At 38.7% G+C, this 26168-nt stretch overlaps 2 protein-coding genes across 3 annotated transcripts in view; both read left to right on the top strand.

The window, feature by feature from the left end:
- The first annotated feature begins 1473 nt into the window (after positions 1-1473).
- clic5a (chloride intracellular channel 5a) lies at positions 1474-6229 on the top strand. The gene is made up of 6 exons (XM_028010982.1): positions 1474-1740; positions 3033-3142; positions 3615-3740; positions 3811-3917; positions 4264-4445; positions 4522-6229. Exons 1-6 carry the CDS (start codon positions 1684-1686, stop codon positions 4684-4686), a joined length of 747 nt encoding a protein of 248 aa, XP_027866783.1. The 5' UTR covers positions 1474-1683; the 3' UTR covers positions 4687-6229.
- Positions 6230-6991: 762 nt separating this feature from the next.
- The window catches only part of mgat5 (alpha-1,6-mannosylglycoprotein 6-beta-N-acetylglucosaminyltransferase), a 43557-nt gene continuing 24380 nt past the window's right edge, over positions 6992-26168 (top strand). The window contains exons 1-4 of one of the 2 annotated variants that reach the window (XM_028010268.1): positions 7009-7140; positions 13441-13646; positions 15995-16447; positions 18552-18716. In XM_028010268.1, the coding sequence (XP_027866069.1) occupies positions 16207-16447; positions 18552-18716 (406 nt within the window). In that variant the 5' untranslated portion in view covers positions 7009-7140; positions 13441-13646; positions 15995-16206. Of the gene's footprint in view, positions 7141-13440; positions 13647-15994; positions 16448-18551; positions 18717-26168 lie in introns of both variants that reach the window. The other variant, XM_028010266.1, reaches the window with a different exon arrangement.

A 26168-nucleotide genomic window follows, 5' to 3' on the forward strand; every position in this document is an offset into this window, starting at 1 on the left:
AATGTCAGCTGTAGGAAGCATTAAAAGATCTTTCTCACGTGTCTAATCTTGAACTGCTATACCTTGAGAGATGGCTAGATTAGATTAGCTGTGAGCACAGATAGGTAATCTCTGGTTGGATAAACAACACTTAATTAGTTGACAGATATAATTATTTAAAGATTATCTGATATCAACAAGTAATAACTTTATAAGCTATGTTGATCAAACTGGAGTTTTATCCCAATAATTAATGACTAGCTAACAATTTAGCACTAGCTAAAGACTCAGCATTAACACTTAGCACAAACACTCCGCTGTTGAGAATTTAGATGCATATTAAGTAAGTTACATGTTGGTAAATTTCTCTATTTAAAGGTTTAATAGAACAGGTTTAAATGAGATGCTTCCAGACCATTTATACTTTTTGGATGATTTTTAATTCGCCTCTTGGTAAAGCGTCTAAACATCAGACAACAAATACTTTACCAGCGTATTTCACTTTTTTGTTTTCGGTTGAAACAGACCGTACCTGGGCATTTCAGCAAGATAATTTTCTGTAGCGTGTGAGGTCGTTGGACTTTGTGCAAAATATATATATATATTCCACACTAAAGGATTATAATGTTTCATGCTGCCATCTATACTATCAGAGCCTTGATTAATTATTAAAGTAAATTTTCTGTTAGTGTTACTGACAATTCTATCCAAAAAACAATCTCATGATAAACTGTGATAAAGATGGTAAATAACCTAAATTTGATTATTATTTTTAGGGACGGCTGCAGAAACTGGGTTGTTAATAGCTTATAGCAACATATTCAAGTTGTTGTTTTGAATCCGAAATAAAATTTAAATATCTTTAAGCTATTTCAGAATTTATTTTTTTTTTTATTTACTTCTGACATTTTCACTTTCAAATAAACTACTGTGATTACAAATTCATCTCCCACAGTTCTTCAAAATAAGAGAGATTCCTAGTTGTGTAATTGAAAAATCTGACATTATCAGCTTTTCATTTGTTCACGCAAAAACGTTCTTTCTTTCAAGGAAAACATTTAATCTTACTAAAGTTAAAATAATTCAAAACAGTCTCATTATGTTTTTCTGGGGATTCTGTTTATTCTGAAAACAACTGGTTGCACCAGATGTATGATTTTATTTTCAAAAACCATGATGATACAACAAAATAAATGGCTGTAAACTGAGCTGGACTTGGATGCTTCAGTTGAAATGTTTCTGTTTCACCAAGCTGCTAGTTAACGCCAAATAAGCCCCAGACAGCATATGATTCTTAAAAGGTGACTCTCAGTGATTCAGAGTCACACAGTTATGACTCATAGCTGCAGAACCGGGAAAAGTGGATCCCTCTTTCCTCTCCACGTCTCTCCCCAGGCTTGTTTGCCAACATGGGGTTATTTTTGCCTGACAGTGTCACGCCTTGCAGCTGAATCCCAGGGTACGAACTGCACCCCTACACACTGACCCGTCCCACCACACACTCTCTCTGCCCTTCTCACACTCCCTGGCATTCGTCCCCAGCTGATCCTCTCACAGAGCTGCCATGGGACAGAGCGGACCGCGCCGAATGGCCCTGGATTAGAGTGCTGAAAATTGATACTGCGAACGATTGCACAGGGGGGAAAAAAAGTAAATATTCTTTAACTGTGATATCCAAACAAGAGAAGCGGGTTTTTCTTGACCATGACGGATACTGTAACCGAGGAAGAGAAGGATCCTGATATTGAATTATTTGTTAAGGTGGGCACTTTCTGTATAATATTTTTTTCTGCACACAAAAAACCCCCCCACCAAGAAACAGTTAAATTTTTGTGTCTTAAAAATAAGTTTGTAGCAACTAAAACAAGTGATCAGTTTAGTGCAGCTCCTTTAAGAGTGTGCATGCCATGCTGCTGTTGTTGTTGGGTGCCGATTTTCCATGTGTTAACCTGACACCGACCTGCATTCGTGTATTGACAATCTCCTTCTTTCTCTGCCCCACTGAATTATTACTGGACTCTTTTCAGCATCGAGAGTAAAACCTTTGAATAGCTTCAAAATATGACCCGATTAATGTCAGGATGATTTAACTTTCTGTCTGTTGCACAGAAAGTTTCTTTGTTTGTAAGTACAGATGATAAATGTGGAGGCGTTTTCAACATCAGACCTGTTGTGGAATGTGTCTTTAAATATTCAAATATGGCTAAATATTTGCTCAATCACGTAGTTATCTGAAACTCTTGACTTGCCTTCAGCAACTCTTTGTTGATTGCTTTAAATGTTTTGCGTAATAAAGTTGATTTTACACAAACAGATGTGTAACTGTTTTAAATAGTCTATTATTTTTGCTAATCTGTTTAAAATGGAAGTTATATAAGCTAGATCTCTGCTTCATTACGCAGAGTAAACAATATTTAAGCATAACAGAAGAAAACATGGGGCATTTTCTTGGGCTTACACATGTGTAATGATAGGACAAAAACTGATTTCAGTGGCTAAAGTGCTTAGCATGCTGCTAGCGTGTTAAAACCAGAGGTTCAAATGAGCAGTGAGGCGGTTAATGGAAGCTGTGTGGATTATTCATGCTGGACCTTGTATCTCATTACATTACAGTGTCCAGTTGCAGACACACAAACAACCCCAGCACATGTGAACTGAAGACACCTTTTACAAAATGTCCAGTTTACAAACAGATTACTGTTGAATGTGTACCATGACAGAAATTTCCAGTCAGGGCTTTGTTACGTCAGAGGAATCCAGACACTGCACCGATCTTGAATTAATTGGGCTAGATTTGAGGATTTTGAAGGGTGTCTCAAAATATTTGGTAATAATTAACGTCATAATAATACAAAATATCTCAGTGGTCCAATATGTGTTCTGCTGTGTAATCTGAGATTTATAAACTAATCTTAGCCTTTAAGAATCTCTTTAGTAACCCACATAAGTAAAATATTCAGTTTCAAATGTTGTTCTTCTGTTGTTTTTCATTAACGTGTGTGTGCGTGTGTGTGTGTGTGTGTGTGGGCGTGTGTTTGTGTGTGTGTTTGCAGGCTGGGAGTGACGGGGAGAGCATCGGAAACTGTCCTTTCTCCCAACGTCTCTTCATGATCCTTTGGCTGAAGGGAGTAGTCTTTAACGTCACTACCGTCGATTTAAAAAGGTGAACGTGTCGGTTTCTACAGCGTATGATGGAGTTAATCATCAGAAAACCATTTGCTAACATCTGGAGCTGCCATGCAAAGTTCATGCACATCTGGAGATCCAAGAGGCGAATCGGTGACATAATTTCCTGCAATGAATTGCCAGTCACTTCAGGGACTTTGACTCAAGACTCTTAATGAGTCATTAAATGTTAGAAAATAGGCTTAAATGTCCTGTGTTGCTTTCTTTGCTGTAAAATCGATTAAATTAATTAATTGAAATTCATTGCTATGAGGTTTGGTGCTTTGTCACGTTGCATCACAAATGTCTGTGGTTTTATTTGGAATTGCGTAAATTAGACCAACCCAAATAAACTCATAATCGGGAAGTGGAAAGAAGATTGAATTTATTTTCTTTTGCAAATAAAAATCTGAAAGTGTGATGTGCATTTTTGTCAAATGTCTTGACTAAATTGTTTTTTTTTTAATCAGGAAACCAGCTGATCTTCACAACCTCGCCCCAGGAACACATCCGCCATTCCTTACCTTTGAGGGAAACGTTCTCACAGATGTCAACAAGATAGAAGAGTACCTGGAGGAGATCCTGGGTCCACCCAAGTAGGCATCACAAACTTAAACATTAAATGGGAACAAACAGCGTCCTGACTGCTAAACATCTGCCGCTCAGGTATCCGAGGCTTGCAACAAAGAACCGTGAATCCAATGTTGCAGGAAATGACATCTTTGCCAGGTTCTCAGCTTACGTCAAAAACACCAGACCGGAGAAAAATCGCTGTGAGTACACCAGTTATGTTGAACCTAACAATGATCATTAAGAATATGTAAAATCTTGACAGGAGTCCAAAAACAGCCCTCTTGAAGGTTCAATGTTTTCAATAAAACTAAGAACTTTCAAGAACATTTTTCACCTGGAGTGTGACAAATAGTGACAGAAATATAAAAAGTAAAAAAAAGCACACTCTTAAACAAAAAGTAGTTTGTTGACGTCCCGTATAATGACTCGGAGAGACAATTATTAATTATTCAGATAAATAATAAAACAATTTTCTGTCATACTGAAGCTGGAAAAAAGTTTGAAAATCGTCTTACATTGTGTTACCATTTGCTTTATGTGTTTAAGCTTTGGAGAAGAGTCTGAACAAAGCCTTGGCGAAACTGGACGAGTATTTAATGAGGCCGATTCCTGATGAGGTTCAATCTGGACGGCACAGCGGTGAAGGCCCGTCCAGCCGCAAATATCTAGACGGCGATGAACTGACACTTGCTGATTGCAACCTTCTACCCAAGCTCCATGTTGTTAAGGTAAACTGCCTTCTTCATTTTTCTCCATTCCCATCATCTCCAAATCCTGCTTGCTTTAATTATTTGTTTTTGACAGGTGGTTGCAAAGAAATACAGAAACTATGACGTCCCTTCTGAATTCAAAGGGGTGTGGCGTTACCTTGACAACGCCTACAAGCGAGACGAGTTCACTAACACATGTGCAGCAGATGTGGAGATCGAGCTAGCCTACCAGGCCGTGGCCAAGAGGCTAGAAAAATGAAGCAACAGCTAATAACTTCCAGTTATAAAGAAAATTACATCAGCTCCTTACATGTGATTTAACATTTTCATTGCTTATTTGTAAATATATCTCACACTAGTAGTTTATCTCAGTCAAAATATGTATTAAAACAAGAACAAAAGAACTTAGCATATTCACAACAGATGAAGCCAATGATACTAGCATCTAGGTAACATCTAAATGTTAATGAAAATGATAACATAGCATTGGAAGCTAATGAATATTTATTAACAATACATGGATTTGTAGGGATTTTTCTTCAAAAATAAAGAATATGTGAACAATTATTTTCAAACAGCATACAGAACAGAAGCTAACGTTATTAGCTATCTTGCTAATGCTAGTATGACATTAGCATTTAAGCTGAGTGGATAGCCAAGAATAAATATTATTTTTAAGCAATTTTCAAAAATCCTCCAGATATTTTATTGCATTAACTTATTATTATTTCATTTCCCTTTGGGATCAATAAAGTATTTTTGAACTTGAATTTGAAATATTTGCTAAATGCCAGAATAATTATATATAATATACTTTTTCAAACGTTCACAAACACTTGACTACTGACTAGTGAGGGCTTGGTGCGCCTCACAAAATACATGGTATCATAAGAAAAGAACATTATGTGGATTATTTTCAGCAGAAATATGTGTGGACTGTTCACTTTTTTTGGTGATCCAAAGCAAAGGTAAATGTGGCAAAGTGCTAAATATTTTAGAAATCTTTTATCAAAATAAAATGAACGTAAGCTTTTTTTCCCCAAAAACATTTGATCAGAAGTTTAGTAGTCACTTTAGGAAACAAGATCAGTGAAAACGACATTATCTCCATGCAGAACCTGACAGCTTTCAATAACTTACTAGCAGGCTTGCTTCCTTTATTGTGTGATAATGTAGAAAAAAAATTTAAGTATGTTTAAGCCAAAGTAGTGGAAAAATGGTAGCTTTGCTAACCTATTGCATGTCCTTTACCCTGTTTTCCATTTAGTTAGAACCACTCACTACAGTTACAGCTCTTGCTGAAACCCTTATCTCAAAATGTCAGACGGACTTTCATCATTATCTATCACCATTTTGAAGCAACAACCACACTGTTAATGTATTAAGAAGAAGAAGAAGAAGATTATAAAATGAATGAAGCTTTTGAATATACTCTGTCTTGTCATTTAAATAGATTTAGGATTTAGAGCGCAGTGTTGGTAGTGATGTATTCTGATCTCAAGTGCCTTAGTGGGAAACAAGCTCACCTCTACTGTACCTTCAGCTTTTTATATCTGTACAGTACATTTTGTGTGTTTCTAATTTATTCAGAATGATTTTCCATATTGGATTTATCATAATATATACAGCTGTGTGATGACTAAATAAACTATGAGGTATAGCTTAAGTTTTTGTAATAGAGATTATAAATATAAATCATGAGCTTCTTCTGTGTTCACGTTCTTTCTAATGATTAGAATTATGAACCTGCTGTGTTTACTGTTGTCCTTATTTGGGTAATAAAACGATTTTCTCAGACTGGGCATGAGATTTGTTTATTATTATTATTATTATTATTATTATTATTATTATGTTGTGTAGATAATAAGTGAGAGAGGGATTATTATTTATTTATTTCAGGGGAATTGCTGAGTCATAAGTTCTGTAAACCATGATGAGAAATAATAAAGGCCGGTGCCGTAAAATGTGACAGCATTGTTTATTGTCTAACAACCAGCAGTACTGGCAGATGGCCAGCAGATGGCAGTAAACACAAAGTATTTGTCTTTCGCTGCAGAAACTCTATTAGGGATCGTCTTGCATTTCTATATCAAAAAAGAAATGCAATCTCGCTTTGTTCTATATTTAAGGTCCACGCTGAACATTTTATGATATGATTTTATGATTTCAAAAAATAATTTATTTAAAATGAATTAAAAATAATACATTTAAAAATACATTTCAAAATCCCAGAAAAGTGAAAGAAGATGATCCACTATTTTCATAAATTACTGACTTGGCGCTAGAATTAAATAATACTGAACATCTTTTCACACTGGTCAGAATTTTGTGATTGTTTTTGGGGGGGCACGGGTTGTATTTTTGGCACTCAAAATCACAGATTTGATGGTGCTAATTTAGACATATCTGTAAGAAGTTTTTATATTAGTGGTATTTGATTTGAGTTGGACACATAATATGGAGTATACTGGTATGGTCGTGTTTTACGTTTTTAGGGGGGCTGATAAAACCGAGACGATCCCTAACTCTGTGATTGGGCAGAATGAACACAGGTGGGAGGGGGGAACCAGTACGCCGAGCTGCCTGGGATCCAGTCTCCCCAGACCGTTCAGCACGCTCGGATGTGTTCGCCCTGTTCCTCTCTGCTCTTTTAACTCTCCCTTCTTCCTTTCTGGCAACACCAAGGCGGTTGTGGATGGATTTACTTCAAAAGGTACGCTTCTTTTTTTTTTTCTGTCAGTGAAAGCCATGGCAGGCATTGTTGTGGTATTTTTGTTGCTGCCCCGGCTGCTGCTGTTAAAGGAGGCGCAGTGTTTTAGCCGGGAGTGGGCGACTTGTCATTGCGGTGATGCGTGTTTTGCTGGTGGTCGACCACCAAACAGCAAGCCTGCTGTAGCTGGAGCTCAAATGTGTGGAGTAAATGAGGAGAAATGCGGCGGGAAAATGAACAAAGTAGCTAACGGTTATTTAGCCATTTACGGAATGAGGACGTAAGTCGCCGCGTCGAGCTTGGGGTCCCATTGTTGCGAGTCTTAGCTTAACATCAAACTACAATATGGTTAAAAACACGCTGGTACGGAGTGTCTAATTATAACTGGACTGTTTCAGGCAATGTGGTTTTCACACCAGCAGTCTGTAATTCACAACAAGTGCTCGAAGCTCCACCTGTGTGTGAAAGGTTTTCAACAAACTGGTGGAGTAACGTGTCGCTGTGCCTGGAAGGCGACCTTCCTGTTCCCGTAACGTCGCTCACTTCCTTGTGTGCTTGGAGGACTTTGAACTGACAGCAGCCGGTTCGCCTGGTTCTGCGGAAACCAGAGAGGGGTTGTGTCGGTCCTTGAGTTGATGTTGCTTTGGAAATCAGATCGATTAATTATTTGTCTCAGAGCCGGCCCAAGGCTTAAGCGAACTTTGCTGCTGCTTGGAGACGTTTATAAAACTTAACATATTTCAGGAACATTTTTTTCTCTTTGGCATACAAGAAAATGCTATCTAAATTCGCTAAATGGTTGTTACATTAAGTAATACATAAATTAATGGATATCTTTGCTGTAACTTCTCTTGTTTTTCTTATACATAGCATGACATTTTTCTCCAATTAAAAATAAATAGCAAAATTTCACACTTTTTACCATTTTCTTTTTAGTTAGCATACTAGCCTTAAAAATTGTTAAAACACCAAAAATATGATTTGATATAAACATTTCAGACCAAAGCATCTTAAAAAAAAGACTGATCTGGAAATTATTTTTGGTGCCAATCTCAAATAGTAATGTTGGTTATTAACGACTTATTTAAATGTAAATTGTGGTAGCATTTTTAAACTAGCTTCAAAAGATTTGCCTCTTTGAAGTCAGAAATACTTTTTGGAAGGTTGCATTTTTTAAAAACTTTTGCATCCTGGGGATACATTTGCCAGACAGTTATGTGATTATGTTCATTTTTGTCCGTTTGAGAACAAGCCAGCGTAATTAGCAAAATAACTCCTACAAAGGTGCAGTGACTGTCAGGTTGAGTAATTTGGCTCATTGCAGAAGCACTTAACAAACCAGTTCAGCCATGTTTGTATCTTTTTGTAATCAGGATGACATAATGAGTTGTTTATAAGACATTATGACGCAGGATTGTTAAGCTGTTTGCGTTGTTTAATGCGAGATCCTCGACTTTGTACATCGAGGATGTACAAAGTCGTAGGCTAATACTGACCGTCCAGAGGTGAGCCTCGGACTGACCCGACTTTATAAAGAACTCTTTCAGCTGCTATTTTTTTTATTTGCCGGGGCCTTGGGATTATAAATCCTGCAGAAAAGGAGCTTTGCTTCGGTGGCATGCTTCACTGGCAAGGAATCGTTTGAGGGGTGTTGGTGCGAGAGGAGTGGGCTCTGGTTGAGAGCCAGCGGAGGGTTTGAAGGAGGAGGGCTGAGCTGTGGTGACGGAAAGTGAACGCGTTTGGCTCCCTGTGATTAAAGGGCTCCTGTTCTCTCTCCCTGAACAAGCAAACACATTCACACACAGGCAACACCTGCCTTTTCTTAAAGCGAAACTGTTCCGTATTTCCAAAACAAACATCTCCTCTATAAGGGATTTAAATTTTAGTGCTAAGTTTCAGATTGTGTAGACGGGATATTGAGAGAGATCAAATCAGGAGGGAAAATTTGGGCCACATTCTCTCCCAACATCCAAATCTTGCGGGTGTTTTTTCCATCGTCTGGTATGCATTTCACTTTTCTGAAAGTCGGTCTAAAGTTGAAAGTTGATTAAGCATTTCCAGATGCTGGCATTATAGAAATCCATCTATTGTTTCTTCAGCACAATCTCATAAAAAAATCCAACTTTTAATTTGAGTACAGTGTGGAAAAATGTTAAAATTTGTCCTTATTTTCTTTAATTTTGGGAGATCTGGACTTAAAGTTTTACCATGATACTTTGTGGTACTTTGTGATAATGATACAAGTGGTTAGAGCTATTACTACTCTTTTAGGGAACTGTAAGGCTGTGACTGTCAAAGAAATGACAGCCAGTGTTTCCCCCAGTGTATTATAAGCCTGTCGGGCCACCAGGCTTTGCTTGTGCCCCCACCAGGCTAAGCATTGCTTATTTACTTAAGTATTTTTAAACTGTTTACAATTTTTAAAGACTTTATTCAGGTGTTAATCTTCCAATCTTTCAGTAACACATAGCTATCAAGTTATATTTTCAAATTTTCTGTCAACTTGAAACATTTTTTGACTGAAAAACACGACGGGATGAATGACTGCCATAGTGCCCAACCACCAGGCTTAGTAAGTTTTCTGGGGGAAACCTTAGATAGCCCTACAAAATCTACTGCTTTTGAAATTTGTAAGACATTCAAATAAAATCTTTTAATCATATCTTGAGATCTTATTATATTTATTGAAGAGACAATGGGAAAAAATCCATTTATGTCAGAATTGTGTTGATTTTTAAGCCACTTCCTGAATTCTAAAGAAAAATAATTACCTGTCTAAACCAAGTTTCTCATGCCGCCAAGGATGGTGAGCAAAAGAAGGTGAAAATGATCAATATAGCTTGTTGATGGGGAGTAGCATCATGGCGTCTCCATAGCAACCATTAGACACCATCGACATGCTGTTTGGTTGAGAGCCATGCCTGGACCGTCACAAATGTAACTTCATTGGGAATTTAATTGGAAATATGTTGAGTTGAAAAATGAACTTAAAAGATCAACAATAAATACAGGATTTCGAATTAAAGGTTGGATTTTTCTTTCAATGCAAAAGTTTTTTATTTAATTTTTATCATATCTTGAGCAGTAAATTTGTAAATTTGTCCAGATGTGTATTATCAGGTGGATCTGCTTTCCGCACCTAGTCTATTAATTCTCTTTGGCACTTTGACCGACTGACTTGCACTTTACCGTCATTGTGCAGCTAGTTGCTGTAAAGCAGGTCCAACAACTTCTTTCTCGCGCCGTTGCCGCAAAACCAGCGCCCAGCTGCTCGTCTTTCCTCCCTCCAAACCTCATTTTCCATGACGTCTTTGTATTTCTTCGTGAATCTGTGCCGTTGAACGTTAAGCTTAAGTGTCTGCTTTAATCTAAAGGTTAAAGTTTGAGTTATGTTTCAGATAATTACCTACAACTTGTTCCTGCTCCAAAATTCCCCACAATTACACTCTAATAGGAAAGAAGAGGATTCTGATTAAACATTCATTTCTGTCGCTCTAATGATTCTTGTTTGAAAATGTTTGCTGTATTTTTATTTATTTCATTTTTTCTCTGTTACATTTAAAGGATTTATAGGATTCGAAATCTGTATTAATAATGAGGAGCAGAGGAAGGATTTGTTTGCTTTTAGGCAGAGTGTTTAGTATTAGTACCAAAGTGCAGGGGTTTAGCGATTTAGTGCAGTGAGAGGAAAAACCTCGCTGGCCTTTTCGGTATCTGTGTATGTTTGTACTGTTGCATAACAGCTCCTGCCCTTAATTTATAGAATAGCCACGTCAGCTAAAAATTATTTGCTCTAATGTGTTGAGACAACTTGCGTTATTGGAACAGCGAAACCTTGTGTGGTGGTGACAGGAAAAGGGGGGGTGGATGTTGTGGCTAGCTTCAAAAGCTCATCTGCAAGTCTGCGCCATGCTTTGTCTTTGAGCTTGTTGTGAACATGCAGGTTCTGTTCTGGGTGGTCTCGGCTTTGCATGTCCAGTTGTGTCTGGTTGGACTTGTTGGTCTAAAGATTCCTTACCTTTGCAGCACTGATGATCCAGAGGTATTTTATCGCTTGAAGCTACTTCTATTTTACTTAAATTTCTGCTAAAATCTTAATTTTCACAAGATAATTGTAAAATTAAAAATGGTTTTCACTTTTCCTGGTGGTGATAAATTATCTAATTTAACTGCAGATCCTTTGTTCACTAAAATATATTGTGGATTTTCTCTAATCTACACACATCCCCAGTAATGTTTGGATAAATGTCCCTTTGCTAGTTGCACCAGCTCTAACATATTTCTTCTGCAGCCCTTCAGGAACAAGTCTGGCTGAATATTTGACCGGTGTTCTTGGCAGAGTTGATGGTTCATTTAAATTGCTTTGCATCTTTGCACAGACGTGTCTTTTGGGCTTTAGACTTTCAAGAGTGTTGAGGTTGGGGCCTTTCCAGACTCTAAACGTACGTTGATTTTCAGATCGGGAACACCAGATTTACTGCCCACAGTGAAGGTAGTTTGACTTTCCCAAGGATACAGAAGGTTCTGATCAGGAAGGAATCCAGATTTCTGCTCAGATGAAACGATGAATAAGACCACAAACTATCAAAAACCAGTGTTAGCATCATGCTAATTATACTGTTGCATTGCACAAGACAGATGGAGCAATGAAAAGGAAGACTACCTCCAGATCCTTTAACTTTTCCTCAAAGTCTAAATGGTTTCCCCCAGAAAACATGCGAAGCCCGGTGTTTGGGTGCTGGGGCAGTCATTCATCCAGCAGCCCGTCGTGTTTTTGAGTTAAAAAATGTTTGAAGTTGACAGGAAATTTGAAAATATCACTTTATAATTATGTACTATTGGAAGATTAATACCCGAACACCAACGATAAAGTCTTTAAAAAATTAAAACATTTTAAAAGACTTAAATAAGCAAGCAATACTTAGCCTCGTGGGGGCACAAGTAAAGCCTGGTGGCCCGCCAGGCCACTAATACACTGGGGGAAATCCTGTTGGTCTATAATCATCCAGAATTATGCCACAATGTTTTCATTCCCGTGAGAAACCACACACCTTACTGGTGAGAGTCTATGGATATATTTGAGCTGTATGTAAAATATTTTTCCTGTTTTTAAAATATTTGAAGTCGTTCTGGGATTATTTAGTATTGGTTTCAAATAGGCCCAAGCTGATGATATAAACACCATTTTGCCATCTTTGTACAAACTCATATTTCTTATAAATTTTTGGGAAGTAGAATAAAGAAATGAAACCAGTTTTCCACTCTTCATTCACACTACCGTCTGTTTTCCTGAAGACTAGTGAGATTGTTTTTATCGCCCCGCTTCAAAACTGCTGAGGCAATTCCTATTGTGGAGTCATTCAGGGAATCTGCCTCAGGGTGACAGTGGATGTGGTTTCATTCGCCACCCCGCTCCAGAAAAAGCTGTGCAACTGGTTCTAGATGTTGTTTATGATGATGGTCAGGCTTACAAACCATTACTGTCACAATTAATTAAAAACATGCTTCAATGCATCTGAATATTTAGAACAGTGCTAAAGTTGGTTAGCTAAAAAAGGCAAGGATGGTGTTTTGTGCTTTTTAAAGGGACAGTATTATGTAAAATTGACTTTTTTGAGCTTTGCATCATGATTTAATGTTATACACTCATTGAAAACATACCTGGAGAGTTGTCTTGATTCTTTCGCACATGTTTGAGAAATCTTTGAATTGCCATGGCAACCATTCAGCTGTGCAAAACGCCTGGTTGGACTTAGCCTCAGATCCCAAGCTTCTGCCTCTCAGCGCAGCTCCTTCAGACTAGCCAGCAGCAATTAGCAAACATCTGGTGAAAACTGTGCATCTGCTGGCATCATTGTACGAGTTGCTTCTCAATGAAACGCTGGTAAAAAGATTGTTAGAGGGTAAAAAGAGGAGCTATGTTGCCCCTTAATGTGGTTTGCTCATTTTTGTTTTTTCATAAATAAAAAATAAAAATGCAAATATTTTCTTTTTACTTATCAAAACATAGACGAGTTTCAAGTTCCCACTTTTTTCTTACAGTGAATACTGCGTGACTAGAAGTGGCAGTTGGGTGGCGGAAATGATAAGATGATAAGATAATTTATCTTTTAAAATGCAAAGCTCATGTAAAGAGAAATTGTCAGATATTCTTTTCGTTTTATGCTTTAAACTTTGTGCTTTGCTCTATTTGAACTGCCTAAAGGAAAATGATTCCTTGTATATTTAATACCTCTAGTTTAACATCTGCATGGTTGCGACTGGATAAGGTGGAGGTAATTCGTCCTTCCAACTGCGTTGCAGCTGCTGATATCCAGTTACGACACCAGAAATGTGGCGAAGCTGCAGCACGGCCAGTTTCTCTGGAGGACCGGATGAATAATTAAGGAGCGGTGCTTATGTGAAGAAGTTCATTAAGATGCAGACTCACACCGGTCTCCATAGCAGCAGCGCCGCATCTCTATTGGGCCAACAACAACCCAAGCTGGCAAGGTGGCGATGTGGGTGAGGTAGGAGGTTTCCCAGAATAAAGGATGTCCCTCTGTTATCGCTGCAATCTTCACTTGCATTTTGTCGTGAGATATGAAACTTAAAAAATAATTAAATGTCTAAAATTGGCTGGTTGTCGCCACCTCTTAGCTCTGCAGCCACCTGGGCATTACATTCCTAGAATCTATTTATATTTCAGGGTAAATGGATGCTTTCTCCAATGCTGATCAATAATAAATAAAGAACAATATGTCTGAGGCACATTTCTAGCGGTTGTGTTCATGCAGCCAGCACTCAGAGAAAGGGTTTTACTTTTTTATTTTTTTCAGTTTGTTGCAATACTCTTTCATAATGCACTGCTGCTGTATGGAATATCCCCTGAACTCCACTTAAAAGGAAGTTATTTTCAGCTCTGAATTAAATGAGTGGAGACTTTATCTGGCTGGACATAACAGGTAACTTTGCAACAGAAACGAGGGTGAAGGTTACGTAGTCAGGACTCATGTGGAACGATATTAAAGCCTAAGATTATTACAGAGTGATTTGGGGATATTGTTCACTCGTAATCCCAGTGACATTTTCATTAAGCCCTCACATCTGGAAAAAGCAGCCTGGGAGTCACAATGGCTGCAGGTTAGACTGCTACTGTTCATCACCAAGCGTGCAGGAACCCTGTTGGAAATTAATCTGCATTGTTCCTGCTGCTTCTGTACTCTTGTCACAATCTGTGCCTGATATCGAATCTCAGCGCTCTCGGGATGTTCATCTTTCATCCTGTTTTGGCACTGCTGCTGTGTTATCTATACTATAAACCCAACAGTTAAGTTTAAATTTCATTGCTTTTGTCCCCAGCAGAAGGAAATCCCTTTAGAGCGGGCCGGAGAGCACACCGAATCCCCCAGGCTTCAATCGTTCAATTGCTTTTTGTCTCTGCTCTTGAGCCTGCCGTTCAGTTCCTTCTACCAGCGTGTCGTTGTTGCAAAGGATCATATCCTCTTCAACCTTAGCTGGCCGTCATTGTCGCTTCGCTCGGCTTTTGTCGTCGCTGGTCGCCAGATAAATTTAGACCCTCAATCAGAAAACGACGAAGGGCAGCCGAGACGGGAATTACGCCTGTCCTCCTCTTCTCTAGAGATCAGAGCATAGCCTGGGTTTGAAAGGCATCTTGATGAAAGTGGGAGGTTCTCTGTTGAGCAGGGAGGATGGATTTAAGCAATCCAGGAAGACAAGAGGGTCAGGTCTCTGAGAATCTGCCTGTAGCGTTAGCAAAAGAGAATAAGCGTTGCATGACGTTGCATTGTACTGCAGAGATTTTCTCTTTATCTTTGTCATGCAAACAGTGTAAAGCAAACACCGCTGTTATGAAATGTTTGCAGTACATTCAGTGGAATCTGCTTCCAGCTTTCCTTGGCCTATTTATGAATCTGATTAATGGAAAGTAAAGATGAGCCGATAGCTCCCATCCTAACCCAGAGACGATGATGCTGATGATGATGATGGTATGGACAGGCAAGAGAATAGTGTATCTGTTAGGGCGATTATTGCTCTGCCCCAGTTAGAAGGAAATTTATAGAGCATAAGAAAGATGCAGCTGAAAAGCACGGCTGCAGTAATCCTCTCCACACACTTAGCTGCCTTCTCAGCGACATCGGCTGAATGCAGATGAGAGAACATCTTAGATTTCTCTTTTTTTTGTCTTGGTTGCATGGTTGAACAGTTTGCTATTTAGTTATTGTTAGACGGTTGCAGCCAAAGGCGGTTATTTGGCTTTGCATCGACTGCCCAGGGGTGTCAGTTATGACTTGCTGAACTATTTAATAGCTTTAACAGTGCTATCGGCTAATTCACACACACACTGTCAGTGCTGTGTTAATTTATTTAGCAGGAAATCCAATGGAACTTATTTCTCTTCATTTTTGCATTCAGTTTGTGCTGTTGTTACTGAGAACGATGAATTTAGATGATTAAAGTGTTTGTTTGTTTTGAGCTGACTATAAATTATCTCCATGTCTTTTTTTTTTTTTTACGGCTGCATCAATCACTAAGATCACACTGTCTGGATTAAATGAGGAAGTTCTCTTTCACTGTCGAAGCAAAGACGGGTTTCTGAGAATTTATTGTATTTTTTATTTTTACTTGCTGCTTAATATATGCAGCGTCTGATCAGACAGATATAACTACTTGTTCCTCATTCTCTCGCAACTATTTTATTGTCACAATATACTTGTTTTAGCAGCCAATGAGTAAAGAAGTTGTCTTGTTATTCCAAACATCTATTGGTGGTTGTATTAGGGTAGAAGAGGTGAATACTCTCATCATCAGTGTTTAGCGAACTAATGAGTAGATCTGTCCTCTGATTTTCCTTCAGGAGGATGCAGCAAACCGTCTGAGATGTTACTGGGAGGCGATGATGGGCCAGTGAAGGTTGTAGTGGTTTGCAAACCCCCGGACACGGCCCCAGCAAGTAGCTACGCTAACCGACACAGCCATGCCGCCGCTGGCGTCCTGATCCTCCTCTTCCTCCCCCCGACTCCCTGAATCTTTCTCTGGTCGCTTAAGACTCGCAGCAGACTGTCCAGCATGGCCTCGCCCTTCATGTGGAAGCTGTCCTCGCAGAAGCTTGGCTTCTTCTTGGTAAGTTTTGGCTTCATCTGGGGCATGATGCTGCTGCATTTCACCATCCAGCAACGGACCAGCCACGAGAACAGCGCCGTCCTGCGCCAGCAGATCCTGGATCTGAGCAAGCGCTACATCAAAGCGCTGGCGGAGGAGAACCAAAGTGTTATGGACGGCCCGTATGTTGGAACCATGACGGCTTACGGTGAGTCCTCGGCTCACATGATCTGACTGACATGTTGCATCAGGCTAAAGTATTCATTTTTTAATTTAGAAACATGCAACTTTAGTTTAGACAAAATGTAGGAAAAGTTAATCGTTTCCTAGACACTTGCATAGTTATTCTGCCCCCAGTATAGTCTTTTTTACCAAACTTTTCCAGATTACAGTGACCCAAAGCTGCATGTTAAAATCTACCAATACTTGAGACTCTCTCTGAAAAGCTTATAACCAAATATAGCTGCAGTACTGCATAAACTAATATCAACAATTTCTCTTGGAGCCAATCAGCGGCAAGAAAAATAAATCCCATTTCTGGATTGGCTGCTTTGCGAACTCCAGTCGCTTGCCAATAAATTTCTAATAAAATTTAATTTCCGATTCCATGACTACACCAAACTCCTTTTCAACTCTCACAATGAGATTGAGAGTTAAAGTGAAATTGCTGTAATTAAGCCTGTCACAATAAACAATTAAACCTATGAATTGGATGTGTGCAGCTTTTATTCCTGTTTTTTATTGTTTTTGTTTGTTCTACATTAAATTTTATGATGTCTAAACAGCGCACAAAATGTTACAAGCCTAATAACCAACAAGTCGTATCAAAATGGAGAGTAATCATGCTAACTTTAGCCTAGCTCTGCTGCAGTAAAAAAAGAGCTAACTGTATGTCTTGAGTCAAATCTACGTTTCAGGTTAACGGAAGTATTTAACAAATAGCTAGTATTTAAGCAGCTAATGTAATTTTATGTTTTAGTAAAAGATCCAGTTTTTAGATTTATCCACCTTCTGATCAAATAAGAAGATGTAGCGCTGACCCAGCTGCACTGGAGTGTGATACTGTTTTAGAAAAGGTCTAGAAGACACATCAATAACTTATTCATGCCATTAATAGACCTGTGTGACTCAACGGGAGTCTTCATTAGAAACCTGAGATTGGAATTGATTGCAGTCTAATTCCCCGAGAAACAACAGCATACAGTGAAGCTCCTGGAGATTAAATCAGCTCTCACAGAACCTGAAGGAGATGCAGAGGTATCGAGCGAAACGGGAGCTGCACCAGGCTTATGGATTTCACTGGGATTTATTTTCCAGGACTGTAACTCGATATTTGTATTTTTTGACTTCTGTCTTATTGGTGTGGTTTTTCAGCAGCTTTAAAGAATTTTCGGACTAAAATTGAGTGAAGAATTAGAGGGGAATCCATTTCAAACAATATCCAGGGATTATTATGATTCTCTTTCCATTTTTAGGAAATACTTCCTTGTCCTGTTTGTTCTGGGGGTTTTTTTTCTTCCCGTAATGTGATTGAGTTTCTCAGCGCTACAGCTGTGTGCCGTCCACTGTCCAATATCATATAAAAATCCATTTCAAATCCTTGATTAGGAAGCCAGGCAGCAGGATGCACTGCGCTTCCTGCATTTGTCTTGATCTGATTTGTAATGACTTCAAGAGGCCGGTTGGGGATCCTCTTTGTTACCCATGAAGGACCCATAAAATCCATTTCAATTTAATTCTGTGAATCCCCAAAGCTCTTTCAGGGACTGAGGCAGCTTTATCTATATGAAGAAATGTCATTTTGCAAAACAATTGGCTGAAACTTAGGAAAAAAATAATAACATATTTATTTTAGACATTTATAAACAACAGTATCTCTATTTTTAAGAACTATCACTAACATGGTTAAAAATCTATTGCTAATAATGAGATAAAAAGAAGTAAATATGGCTGTTTGCCAACTAAGCAACTCTATGTTAGACTTAACATTTTCCTCTAAATGTCATCGCAGTCGCTGCAGGTTAAAGTATCGAGGAATATGTCCTTTCCATCTCATTACCGTTCATAAATATTAATGCTGAAAAAGACAGGACAAAAAACAAAATAAGCCTGGTGATAGTAAAAAAGCTTTCTCTTATGCAGAATTTGACATTTCCTGCTACATTCAGAGATCTTAAGATATTAAGGGGTAGATGTTGATGCTCTAAATGTTCTCTGAAGGAGAGATGCAGCAGTACACCTGATCCAACTTGTTTTTGAAGTTGATATCTCTGATTAGGGAGGAAAATGAAGTTGCCCGTTCTCACCTGCAGACTTGAAGAAGACCCTCGCAGTGCTGCTGGATAACATCATGCTGAGACTTGGCAAGCTGGAGTCAAAGGTGGAGAACATTTACAATGGCACCGGAACCAATCTGACCACCGGCACTGGCACGGCCACCCCAAGCGCCTCCAACTCGGAAAAAGTGAACGTAGCCGGTACGTACTGGACTTCTTGTTTTTCCTCCTGCGTCGTGTTGTGCTAAACGTTGCAAGCATCGCAGTTTGATGCATTTGGACTTGATCCAGATATGCTCCTGCTGCTGCATGCTGAGATTTGCTCAAACTTGCATTGAATCCTGAAGGTCTATCTGCAGATGTTTTAGTTGTTTTGGTTTGTAGAAGCAGTGAAATACCTCATGTGATTGTTCCTTTCTATGATGTAAGTCAATAATTACTTTACAGATAAGAAAGGTTTGGGATGTGTTGCTAATCAGAACAGGTTTTTCAGCTTTATTTGCCACTGAATAGTGATGAATGCTGTTATAATTTCAAACATTTATTTATGAACAACAAATAAATGCAATAAAAATTGTTGAGGTTTTTCAACAATAAATTAGGGCATCATTGTCATATCATTTTTTCCCTCATATAGCAATAAACACCATAATTATCTATTATTATGGAAGACAGCATCTCCATGTTTTTGTCAACCTTTGTAGATAAAAGGTTGCATAAAAATATTAATTTATCTTTTGTTTGAGCTCCTCTTCCGTTACCCAAACCAGCAACAGGATTTGGATTTGTATCCGTAGCCTTGCAGAGAACTTTCTAATTCGTAGTTGCAGGACGAAGTGAGGCCTGTGGCTCTCCTGGCAGTGAACTCCAGTCCCTTGCACTCCAGAGTGTCCTTTGAAGCATGTCTCCTGTGTTGGAGTGGGTGGCAGGCAGAGCTGTTGTCAGCTCCACTGGCGCTCCTCCACGACTGGAACGCAATTACACAGATAGGAATCTGGACAGTGAAGGGAACACGCCTGTCTTTCATGGCGGCTGCTATCAAGATGGAGCTGAACAGCAGCCCTGGGACTGAACTGTTTCCACCCAGGATGCTCTAAAGCTTCCCAGCTCAGGACTCTGGCTTGTCACAGACTAAAGCTTGGGCTTTTCAGTCTGATAAGTCCATGTTTTTACAGGAGGAAAGACCTGAAATGTTTAGAAAATAGGAGAAATTAAGATGTTTGAAGATAAAACTGTCTAAAATAAGTATTTTTTTTTGTTTAGATGAGTGTAGTTGATGATTATTTAATTAATTGGAAAAATATTAGGTTTTTGAGATTCCAGCTAGTTTATAAAATTGGTTAATTTCAGTCACTGTCCAGTTTTTTCCCAATGCCTCTCTAAATTTCCTAAAAATCTCATCCATTTTACAAATCTCACATTTCAGAAGAATACTGCATGTATCAGTGGATGATAAATCGACATATAAAGAATATATACTTAGCTGATTTTCTAATAACTTAACTAAATTTTAGCGTAAATTGCAAGAAATTTAAATGATTTGTTTCTAATTTTTAGCACCACAATGAACATCATATATAGACATTCATGTCATACTTGAGGAAGTAATTTGGAGAATAAACACAGACCAATAAATGACAAAACAAGAACAAAAATAAAATAAAACACACATAAAACCCCAGCAATTGTTTCCATAAGTAGGTGAATAAAAAGTAGATTACTAAAAATATTGAGAAAATAAATAAAATGCAAATGAATCAGAAACCGAGTCTTTTCTCTGAATAGCGTAAAGGGAAGCTAAAGCTTTAAGACTTGGTGAATTTAGCTGTTATGAATGTAAACAGGGAAGTCTACACAGACATGCAAATGTGCACAAACATACAAAAGCAATCTCTAACGAGGAACTTGCCTTTCAGTTTCAGCTTGAACTGATGCGGTTTGTCATAGATTCACATGCTGTCGTTGCCTAAGTTCTCACAGGCGTTACACGATTCATAACCTCCAGTTCCATTAAACATTTTACCAAAACATCTAAACCAAATATTGGAAAACATTCATTGGTTGCATTGTGATTAGAGATGCACCAGTTCGAAACTAAAACATGTATCCGACTTGATATTGAAAACATTGATCCATAAGGGCAGATCTATTGGGTCTAATTCTATGTTTTGTGATCTGAGCGTCATCATGCTTTATTTATTTTACATTACATTTAAAATTCCTAATTGCACTTTCTGAACCATTTGAAACAGTTTGTAGTTTAGTTTAGCATGTTTGACCAAGTTAGTAAACTTATTTTCAGTTTATTTATTTCACATTAGCTGTTAAACTAATAGCACAAACTGAAAAATTAAAGTTGTTTTTACATGTTTGACCAAGCTTGTGAAGGTATTGGTGTATTTAAGTGTGCTGTACTGGTGCGGAGTTATCAAATAAATTTGTAATCCAGTAAAAAAAAAAGAAAATGAAGTTATTTCAGTGTGTTTTTCTGTGTCGAATCGGCATCAACCGATACTGGTCCTCCAATATCTGTTTCTGTATCGGTACTAGGTTGGTGCATCCCTTGTTGTCATATCATCATTTTGTTTCTTTTTCCAGTTTTGTGGTTATTTACTTAGTGTTCTGTATTTCCTGTGATAAATCTGACTAATTATTTAGAGAGGGTGTTTTTTTTTCCCGGATGTGGGCGGAGCCTGTGTCTTTAAGACGTCGCAAGATGTCAGTCTGAGTCTCCAGACAATTCAGCGATGCCGTGAGATTGCTGAAATCGGCCACCAAATCCAATTTCACATACTGCTTTTGCCAAAATCTATGGACTGGACCATATAGATTAGATTTCCTTGAGGAAACCGGGGTGGTTGCTGCCTCTTCTGGCTTGCACAGGAGTCCCTGATAGGATCAGATTGTCCATCCAGCTTTGCTCAGCAGGAGGCAAATGGAACTGGACCCAGTGGCAGTGTGTGAGACGCCTTGTCTCCCTGTGTCTCACTGATGTGGATAATCAACCTACCCACTGGTGCTTCATGTGTGGTCCTGCCAGCAGCGTTTTTAATCTCATCCCACGCTCAGACACTCCACGGCAAACAGACAGATGTAATTTATACTCAGGTTGTGATTTGCAGCTAGCCGGACCTCGATGCTCTCTTCTCCCGTTTAAGCCCCCCTTGCGATAGATTTCTCTCTCCCTTGAGTGTGTTTAACTTTATTAATGTCCTTTTCATCTCTGCTACATTGGTGGAGATGTCACCTTTGGCTATTTCTGCAGAAAGAGATGCTTCTCAGCTTAATGTGTTTGTACCACTTTGTCTCTCAGCAGTGCTATCTGCTGACTTTTCACCATTCGCAGCAAAAATTAAATCCAAGGACAAAATGGCAGCGCTTTGGCTCAGAACAATGTTAAGTTTATCCTTTTGACTTAAAAGTATGCCTAATAGTACTTCCTGCTCTGTATGAATTATTTGTCATATTACAAGACACATTTTATTGATATTTCTGTAGATATTTTTCTCACACATTTCAATTTCTTAAGGATAAAAAGGATATCTCTACACATATTGCATATTTTTCATTTGTTTTGCTGTATCACACATTAAGTTTAATTTCTTATTTGACTAATTAATGAGCGACCAAAGATGAATATAAAATTATTAAAAAGTTTAAATCTGTAAATGACAAAAGCATCGAATTTCAGGCTTTTAAATTGCTTTAATTTGGGGTTTAAAGCTGGATCTGTTCTTAAACATGATTTAGAGACCAAGCAAAGTGTCGATCGGCTACATTTCACATTTTGAAATGAATCCAGTCCAGATGCAACAATAATAATAAAAAAAACATTTCAAAATTCATCCCCCAGCTGTCAAGAACTTTATAGGAACAACATAAATAAATCTATCAACTTGAGTCTGGCGAAGTGTGCAGTTTTAAAAAGAAAAATGTATCACAGCCCTGTTTTTAAACCACTGCTGTATCGAACACCTACAGTCATTTATGCACACAGGATGTGTATTAATAGGATTGGCAGGCAAGAGTAGTAACCACATATCAACACGGCAGTCATAAACAAACATGTGGGACAACTTGCTCATTATTCCTAATAAACTTTGTAGCTGACATAAAGTTGAAAGCTTAATTTAAATGGTGCTTGTTTAACTAGCAGCTGGTGCAAATGGGAAAAACGGTATTGTAAATATAGCTATCTAATCGGTAGCAGACTGGGTTGTAATTCTGAAGTTTGGGTCTACTGGTTATACTGGTAGGACCTAAACTGACTAGGATTCCTTTTCGTTTCACTTTTTCTCCATGTGACTGCTGCTCAGCAGAAACTTGTGAATCATCATAAAGACAGTGATGCAGATTGAAACATCCTTTGTTTCAATCCCTTTGATGTGGAGTCGTTGAAAGAGTTTCCTCTCATATACGAGCGAACAACAAGTACACCCAACTACTTTCTCTAGCAACTGTAGATCTGCTCCATCTTGGGGAACTCGTCCTACATTTTGATTAAGAAAGCATGGTTGTAATGGGAGGAACATCTGGACTTGACACCATTGGATGCGACACGTGGATTGCTCTTTGTGTGAAATCTGGATGTCTTTCCCGGATAATTTTGTTCAAGCCAATCAGATTGCCCGAGCACAAAAGGCGGATTGGTGGCAGCCAAACTTTGTGCTCACCGCAACAGAGGGGAATGAGATCAGGGTTACATAGCAGAGGGGTGGGACTTGGATTTGGTTTTCTGCCTCAAGGACTTTGCTGTGGACCGGAGGTAGTGGGGAGACATGTGTTGACCAGCTCCAAACACGTGCTCGACAATCTGGGAAGCCCCTCTGGTTTGTGTTACCCCGCTATGTGTCTTTAGGTTGTAGAATGACCTTAAAAAAGCTTTTATTCTACCTCCTCTCCATCTGCTATATGATGGCATGTAACTTCTCCCTTTTTCATGAAGTTTTCTTGTCCAGTTGCATGATCACAGAAAACAAAAGTGACTAGAAAGTACCTTTAAGTAACTTTTGTTGTATTTCAACTTCTAACACCAGTCGTTTGTGAAAATGGCTTAATTGTGTCAAAAATATTGAGCAAAAACATTTTCCCCAAATATTCCAGTTGTCATTCTGTTGAACATTGATCTGGGTCTGAACACTGTAGTGTCAAAGATGGAGTCACCAAGGTGACTATCCAAGAGAGCATTGACCCTCTTCGGTTTGGTCTGGGTCTTCCCAATCGAGATCCAATCAGACCACCTTAGCAAACTTACTTGAATGTGAAAAAGCAGCAGCTCTAGTTCAAGTTTCTCTTCTGAGAATCTCAAAAGATGGAGATTCTCACCTTATCTCCTAGGCTGAATCCAGTCAGCCTATAAATGTACTCATCTCTATCCACTTGTTTCTGGAATCTTTTTCTTGAAGTCATAATCCATATTGTCCATAGATAAAGATTGAGAATGTAGACTGACTAGTAACTCCTGTGTTCACCACCACAATCGTTCAACCTATCAGTTTGTCTCCAATTCCATCCTACCATCACTAAACAAGTCACTTAGAAACACGAACTCCCCCACTTCAAGTAGAGATCAAGTAGTAAAGACCAACCCACCTTTATCCCGACTGAGAACCATGACCTCAGGCTCAAAAACCAACTCCAGTTTAAGGTCAGTGCTTGAAAAATGAAAACAGAACATCATCTGCTGAAAGGAAAGATGAAGCCCTGACATTTCCTAACCAGAAACCTTCCAAACTGTCTTGAGAAGTGGTCATAAACGCTTTAAACAAGATCAGTGACAAGGGGCAGCACAAGTGGAGTCCAACATGAACTTGGAAGGAGCTACACTTTGTGCTGAGGCTACAGGCGTACCTCTTGCCACTATGAGCCTCAATGCAAGTCATAAACATTGTCTAGATAACAAAACACCCGTGAACTGGCCAACCAAACGCCCATGTTCCCCTCAACAATCCTCAGGGCTGCAAACCTTATCTACCAGTTCTCAGAAATCCATAAAATCAGTTCATGCCTCCTTTCTAAACACCACAGTCAGTTTTTCCAGGGAGGCTCAGAAATCCGAAAACACTATAGCTGGAACACACCGACCTTTTAAAATGCCATCCGCAATTGTCAGGGAACGTCATGTACCTTTAAGAGGTTTATGAACTACAACAGGTTCTGCTTGTCATTTCAGCTCCTCTTTCAGTTGTATTTAGGATGGAACTGGCATTGAGTCAGGTTACGTTATGTATTTGTTTCAGGGTTTTCTAGATATTCACTTCCAATTCAACAAAACCTGTGAGCCACTCTGTTATATTTAGTGTCATTACAAGTTATCCAGGATTCTACCCTCTAATCTTCAACGATCCAAGCAGGACTTCCTGATTATATCTCCTGATCTCGCCACTTGTTTAGCTGTCAGGCTCTGCAGTTGGCTCTGCTTTCCTCCTGTCTAACTGAGCTGCCATGATGATGGCTAAATTTGTGCACATTAACATCTTCCAGGAAAGTGCCTCAAAAGTGAAGGTTGCTTCGCTTGAAGGGAAAACTGCACTTTTCACCTGAATTTTTTAATGTCTTATTTTTTTCTTCTGTACAATTACACTCTAAATAAAGCTGCAAATTTTTTTCAGTTCATCTCTACCTAAGATTCCCAGTTAAACTTAGGTCTGGACATTGACTTGGCCATGAATATGTTAATCTAAACAAGACGTAAACCAGTATCCTATTGTTTAGTCGCAAAAGATTCTGGTTGGAACATTACAAAATGGTGGAAAGTGTATAAAAGCTATTGAAGCTTCATTTTTGTTTGGGGGCTGAGGTTAAAAACTGAGTGGGAGTGAAAGAATAGCATGAGCCAGATTTCCACTGTCCTCTTCTGTAGTTGTCAAATGACTTCATGAAATTGGACCAACACATGCAGGGAAGGAGAAGGGAAAAAGAAAACATGTGGAGTGTTGCATATCTTCACCGATGAGTCTATTAAAGTGCTATCAGATTAACAACAGCGAGCGCTAAGTGCTGGGTGACGGTGACTTCAGTGCAGTCAGATGCCTCTGGATATACTATTCACGTTGAAATGATCTAATTGTTCTCAGTTCTTGATTATTTGCATGTTTTATAGACTGCTTGCCTCATTATCTTAAGTTTCATACGCTTTCCGCCCTTAGTTTTATTTTTATATGCTGCAGCTACATATAAACTTTTGTACTGGCATGTTTTCATTTGTGGTTTCAGGCTCTAAGAAAACCATTTAAACACCAATTTCAGCTGTGTGCTGTTGGCTTCTGTTTGCTTAGTTTTGTTTGTTGTTCTGTTGGCAACTTAACTTGTGGTCTGATATATTTTCTTTTTAACCCCACCTGAGGAAGTGAATGTGCAAAGTCCTTGTTTGGTTACATTTGCATCTGACATTTCCTACCCATTCAAAGCTTCATTAAGGGTCCCAGACGCCCTGCTGTGTGAGACTTTGTACTTGTAGTGAAACAGTCATCTTAGTTTAGCGTATCTGAGAGGTAAAACAGCCCCATCTTTCCTGTTTTTGATTATGAAGGCGGCTATATTTAGCTTCCTCCTTGGCAGCAGCTTATGCTTGATTAAATCGAGGAAAAGATTTGCCTGGTGGTGTTGGCGCGAACCACTTGATGACAGCCTGGCTTTCCTGGTTGTTCATTT

Source organism: Xiphophorus couchianus, chromosome 24 (assembly GCF_001444195.1).
Source record: "Xiphophorus couchianus chromosome 24, X_couchianus-1.0, whole genome shotgun sequence".
Classification (NCBI taxonomy): Eukaryota; Metazoa; Chordata; class Actinopteri; order Cyprinodontiformes; family Poeciliidae; genus Xiphophorus; species Xiphophorus couchianus.